The sequence below is a fragment of the Orycteropus afer genome, unplaced genomic scaffold, assembly GCF_000298275.1.
Source record: "Orycteropus afer afer isolate SDZICR_OR568_19922 unplaced genomic scaffold, OryAfe1.0 scaffold00074, whole genome shotgun sequence".
Classification (NCBI taxonomy): domain Eukaryota; kingdom Metazoa; phylum Chordata; class Mammalia; order Tubulidentata; family Orycteropodidae; genus Orycteropus; species Orycteropus afer.
This window is the reverse complement of record NW_006921661.1, coordinates 2,464,138-2,470,740: the sequence shown is the minus strand read 5'-3', so window position 1 is coordinate 2,470,740 and position 6,603 is coordinate 2,464,138. Positions and strand designations below refer to the sequence as shown.

At 37.6% G+C, this 6,603-nt stretch overlaps 1 protein-coding gene across 1 annotated transcript in view; it reads right to left on the bottom strand.

The window, feature by feature from the left end:
* ALG8 (ALG8 alpha-1,3-glucosyltransferase) overlaps window positions 1-6,603 on the bottom strand; it is a 48,275-nt gene that overhangs the window by 21,876 nt on the left and 19,796 nt on the right. Inside the window, exons 3-5 of the mRNA XM_007940895.2 lie at window positions 4,622-4,815; window positions 2,239-2,348; window positions 1,197-1,264 (exon numbers count right to left, since the gene is read on the bottom strand). Coding sequence (XP_007939086.1) covers window positions 1,197-1,264; window positions 2,239-2,348; window positions 4,622-4,815 — 372 coding nt within the window. The remainder of the gene's footprint in view (window positions 1-1,196; window positions 1,265-2,238; window positions 2,349-4,621; window positions 4,816-6,603) is intronic.

The window sequence follows — 6,603 nt, the reverse complement described above, 5'->3', positions numbered from 1 at the left end:
TTGCAGCCACTGTGTCAATCCATCTCGTTGAGGGCCTTCCCCTTTTTCACTGACCCTCCACTTTACCTAGCATGATATTCTTCTCTAGAGAATGGTCCCTTCTGACAACATGACCAACGATTAAATGAAAGGTTAAATGATTAACTTTGGGTTAATGCTTCCTAAACCTGTGTATCAAAATTCCCTGGGGGATTTCTTGGCCCCAATTCCAGAGATTCTGATTCAGTTAGAGGGGTAGCCCAGTAATCTGAATTCTGATCCCCTCCTCTGAAAAGGAACATAATACTACCAATCTCACAGAATGGTTATGAGACTTAATCAGTAAGATACCTCTATGTGGCCCAGTGCCTAAGGCATATGACAACTAATCAGAAGGTTGTCAGTTGAAACCCACCAGCCACTCCGCAGAAGGAAAACTGGGCAATCTGCTTCCCTAAAGATTTACTGCCTTGGAAACCCAAAGGGGGCCACTATGAGTCTGAATCGACTTGATGGCATTGAGTTTGGTTTTTTCTTTTTGTTTAATGTACCTAATATGAAGCTGCCAATGCATCTGAGTAAATACTGCCTGAGTCACACAGCTCATTAGGGTCAGAGTCAGGATTTGAACCCAGGTCTTCTGATTCCAAATCCTGTAATTTCCATTACACGGTGTTACATGCTTCTGAGCTCTGGTGGTGCAGTGCCTAAGGCATTTGACTGGTAACCAGAAGGCAGGAGGTTCAAACCCACCAACCACTCCTTGGAAGGAAGATGGGGCAATCTACTTCCGTAATGATACCACCTCGGAAACCCAAGGAGGGGTTGCTATGAGTCGAACTGACTTGACGGCAGTGAGTTTTCTGATGCATGCTTCTGATGGTAAAGCACCACTATCATAGTTTTACATTGCAAAAACTGATATGGAGTTCACACCGAGATAAATGACCCTGATCAAACATATAAACTCAAGTTTAATTCAAGCCTGTTACACTATGACCAGTTTATAAAGTGTAATTTTCTCATCTGGAAAACTAAGAAAATTCTGTTAAAAGAGAACATGGAATTTGTGAAAAATATCCAGTGAAAGTGTCTACAACACTTGGCAACTTGAAACGGTCAAGTAAATTTACCCATCATCCATTACAAGACTATCTTTATAAGCTAAAAACCACATTTAAAGGGGAAAAGAATTAATTCACCAATTCTGTGTTTACCTGAAATAATCGTGCAATGGACAGCAGCATTAATCCAAATAAAAAGCCATTGTACTGGAAATGAATATCTGGACTCAGGTCAAGGAAGAGAAGACACCTAACACATAATGAATTGGGCCAGCAGATCAAGTTCAGAAATTACAAATGCTTTCTCCAAAATAAATTAAAGACAAAAACATTACTACCAATTTGAGTTTCTCATAAATGTGTTTTCTATAAACCGAGTCAAATGCTGGACAAACTCTTTAATTAAAATTTCTGTTTATTAAAGAAAAGAGAAAACTCTGTTTTTTTTCTATCTTAAAGAGCCACAAATAATGCATTTCGCCTTTTTCAAAAGGCAAGAAGTTTTTTTTTTTTTGAAGCCCTCCACTGTTAGCATTGTCTATAGCACATATACAATCTTATTTATTAAGACTCATAATGAATTATTATCCTTGCTTTACAGATAAGTAAACTAGTACCCAAGGACATTAATCTACTCATGGTCCTAGAGCTACCTAAGATTTGAGTCCAGGTCAGTCTTAAACCAAAGTCTGAGGGTTCTTCTCCATACCAGGCTGCATCCATGAAAACTGTTAACTATTAGGGTTCTATAATTAGGATTTTAATTGTATTCAGGTTCACTAGATTTAAGAATGTTTCCAGTTAACATGTGGTAAGCCAAGATAGCAGAAAAGCATGAAGGTCTGTCTGCTTCTGTAAAACACACTGTAATATGCTTTTTCCTATAAAAAGGTGTTACAAAACTATTTACAATACATGTATTAGATTAACCTAAATACTGTTAGCAAATCCCAGAATATTTCTTTACTGATGGTTTAAATGGTTCATACATATCACCATAATTATCAAGGACAAAGTGCTCTAACAACCAGAGCCCAGTAAAGTTGGGTAGAGACCACAGTTCTGGGAAATCCACTAATCTACCTTCTACCCATTTTCAAAAGCAGCTCCTGTTTCACATCATCATTATAGAAAGAAATAATCTTATATTTGGTATATATCAGAACAAGTAAGGTATATAAAATGCCAAGGATACGGTCCACAATCAACAGTCCGAAGTTCCACAGCAATAATACTGATAGAATAAACTTTGGTTTCTCTGTAAGTTCTTTACTGGCTTTTTTTCCATCAATCCATTTACAGCACCTACATAGAAATCAAGAAAGAATCAGAAACAATTTTGATCTTCATTAGATCAATACTTCTGTAGAGAAAACAATGATACATTTTATTGGCCATTCCTGACCAACTGTCCATGCCATTCTTAATTGATCAAACACGTGGGTTCTTAAAAATGTGGCAGAAGAAACAAAGACCTCAGGGCCAGTCATACTCTCTTTCTCAGCTACTGATTAAAAAAAAAAAAAAAAAAGGCTTTATTTAATAAAACTGAAAATTAAAAAAGCCAACAAAAAAATAAAAATAATTTAAAAAATTGCAAGGACAGGGACTGTTTCAGTCTTGAAGAGTGAAAAATGTAGGGTGATACAGCATTCGAAAATATGTATCATCTTATCAGCCAAATTGAATAGAGGCATGAATTTGCATCTCCTGATGTTACCTTTATTTTGTAAAAAGTATATACTTTTTAAAAAGTGTATTTCCACACAGAAAAAAGGCTGAAAAATATGTACTACAATGCTTAGCGTCATGGCTGTGGGTGGGGAAGTATGAGTCATTTAACTTTTTCTGAGTGTGTGCTTTTCTGTTTCCCAATATTTTCATAAAGAGGATGTATTATTTTATAAAAAGTTTCTAAAAAACGTTCCATTTGAATACCAATGAGTTTTAAAAACAAGAAAATCTAAAACAAATAATAAATACAATAAAGATCAATTAAAGGGTTAGCAATAGGTACAGGAGCCCTGGTGGCACAGCAGTTGAGTGCTCATCTGCTAAATGAAAGGTTGGAAGTTTGAACCCACCAGTGGCTCCGCAGGAGAAGAATGTGGTCTGCTTCTGTAAGATTACAGCCTTGGAACCCTACGGGGCAGTCCTACTATCCTACAGGGTTGCTGAGTCGGAACTGACTTGATGACAATGGGTTTCATGGGTAACAAAAAGGCGTCCTGCTTCTCCCCTACTCAGCCTCAGTTTCCTCACTAAAATAGACAGTAACCTTACAGAGTAATTGAGAGATTAACTAAATTAATAGTCTCTACATAGGGCCTGGTTAATGGCACATAGATTTTCAACAAATTTATATCTTACTTAACTGCCCCCTCTGCATTGCAGAGTAGAATTCTACTTCTCCCTTTACATCAGTACACGCTCCACTAAAAGCCTGAATTTAAAAAAAAAAAAAACTGGGTCAAAAGGAGTACATTACAAATCATTTTCCCTTCCAAATCTTGCCAGATAATAAACAGATTGAAGATTATGATGTCAGAGTTACTCAATGAAAATGAGTTAAGGGTTAAAAGATTCCCAAGGGACTCTTTGCTGAATGGGGCAAGGGTTCAATCTGGAAGACTTCAAAAACAGAAATACCCACTGATAACAAGGGTCACTGAATGGATACCACGTACTGCTCTGTCACAATCCCATTGGCAGGGTTAAAATGTAGAACAAAATGGAAATCAACAGTAACTGAGAACGAACTTCTGGAAATCACCATGCAAGAGAGTCTATATATACGTGCATTTAACTATTTAAAATTAATCTATTAAGATGTAAAATGTGAAAATATGAGCGTAACTTGAAATTGATGAAGGGTCTTCATGAAGGAAAGAGTCCAGAAATAACTAAAAGTACTGGTAAGAATTCTTGAGCTTACTAGAATGTACGCTCCCCAAGAGCAGGGATTTTGCTGGTGAGCACATGTTTATGTGCACAAGTGCGCACGTGGTGTGTATATCCCAAAGAACACTGTAGGTCATGGCAGTCCCTAGGGCTTGCAAAAACGAAGGAAAGAAAAACATAAGGAATCATTTTGGTGGGAGAAATGGCCCTGGAGCTCTACTTGGGACCATGTCTTTTGTCAGCATGCACAAATTCTTGTTTTACTTCTGCCTACAACCCTACTCTGGAGCTCTGGTGGCACTGTGCTTAAGGCATTTGACTGCTAACCAGAAGGCTGGTGGTTCAAACCCACCAGCCACTCCTCAGAAGGAAGGTTGGGCAATCTACTTCCATAGTGAAACTGCATCGGAAACCCAAGGAGGGGCTGCTATGAGTCGGATCTGATTTGATGGCAGTTTTTGTATAACCCTACTTTATCCCCATTTTGTTCTACAAAATTCAGCCAGATAGCTTATTATAATTACTCACTGCACAGTTTAAAACAGTAGGCAGTTTTAGATTCCTCTGGCATTTGCGATGATATGAACTTCGTTTTTCCCAAATCAGGAACAAGTTAATATTATCTAATACCGTATTTCCTCAACACCTGCCCACAAAACGACATTCCTCACACTTACTCATGGACAGCATAAACAAAGAGTGCATCTGTCAAGATGACGGAAGATCTCTGGAAAAGTAAGGTCCTTGAGCTGGAGTAATTCAGATTATGGACATTCAGCATCTCTCGATCAAAATATTTGGCTACATGTGACAGGATATACTCAAACCACGCAAAAAAAGGGGGGTAATCCAAGGTCCATTCCGAAGTTGCCTGGGATAAAAAAATGGAAGATTTAACACTCACAAGTAAATGAATAAACAATAAAGGATGCAAAAATTTGAAAAATTTCGTTTCTTTTGCCTTTAAAAAAGCACAATGAAGTTATCTTTAAAATATGTCCTGGATTAATAAAGTAATTCCTATATAATATTGAGCAGAACACTAAAACCTGCTTTCTAAGCTACTTACTGTGATTTTCATTTCCTCAAACAAAGTAAACTATGTCAAGGGAAATCAATCTGAAACCTTGGGAGCAATGGTATAACAAATGATCCGCTAGCTTGGGTTCAAGTTCTGACTCAAAGACAAAATTTTCCCATTTGTAAAATAAGGTATTGTGAAGACTGAATGAGACAATACATATGAAATATATTTATAACCAACATAATGCTTTACAAAGTCAACTTATCTTTTGTTTCACTAGGTTCTAAAATCCTTGAAAGCAGAAACCACCTATTATCACTTCTGTATTCTGAACACTTAGTAAGTGCTTGCCATGCAGTGAAATACTAAATACAGTAACCATTAGTTATGTTGTTGTTGTTGTTATTTGCTGTCAAGTCAGCCCTGACTCATAGCGACCCCTCCTTGGGTTTCCAAGGCAGTATCACTACGGAAGTAGGATTGCCCAACCTTCTTCCGAGGAGTGGCTGGTGGGTTTGAACCACCAGCCTTCTGGTTAGCAGTCAAGTGCCTTAGGGACTATGCTACCAGAGTTCCTACCATTAGTTATAGGAATGAAAATTCACTAATGACTAAGTAAATGAAAATACAGACAATACAAAATATATACAAGCTTTCAAAAACACTCACTGCCATGGATTTGGGTTTCTGAGGTGGTATCTCTATGGAAGTAGATATACAAGCTTTTGGATATCATATTTTGTTAGATTTCTCTGAATCTCAGTTGCCTCACCTATCTGTATATACAACAGGTAGTTTCTACCTTAACTGGATTACTGCGTTACATACTATACACATATACTCCATATAGATATGTATGTGTATGTGTGTATATACATATACGTAGATAAGAAGCTCTGTGGCGTAGTGCTTAATGCATTTAACTGCTAACCAGAAGTTTGTCAGTTCAAACTGACCAGCCACTCCGCAGAAGGGAAGACTGGGCAATCTACTTCTGTAAAGATTTACCACCCCAGAAACCCAAAGGGAGTCACTATGAGTCGGAATTGACTCGATGGCAGTGAGTTTGGTTTTTTTGGTTTATAGATACACATACAGTATTGAATTGAACCAGCCACAAATGAAATGTCACTAAGTCTATCATTATTTAAAATTTGTATATTATTATTATCACCTTAAACCCCACAAAATTACTGTTGGGTTGATTCCCGCTCATAGTGCCCTTATATGAAGGATAGAGGAGAATTGCCCCATAGGGTTTCCAAGGCTGTAATCTTTATGGAAGCAGACTGCTACATTTCTCTCTCACAGAGCACTGCTGGGTTCAAATGCCAACCTTACAACTAAAAGCTGAGTGACTAACAACTGCACCACGAGGGCTCCTTATTATCACTTTAGGAAGTCCCTAAAACCCTATTTTTCAGGTGTTGAGAAAGACAAACAGAAGACTAACTAAACCTGCTTCAAGAAAGCCAAGACAGTAACAATAATCTCCCTTCTCTGCATTTGTTGCTATTTTCAGTGGAAAATTCCTGCTTACCTGGAAGTATCTTGAATATATCCCTCCTGAATTTAGAGATCATCTAAAGAATAGATTTGATGCATTGAACACCAGTGACCGAAAGCCAGATGAAT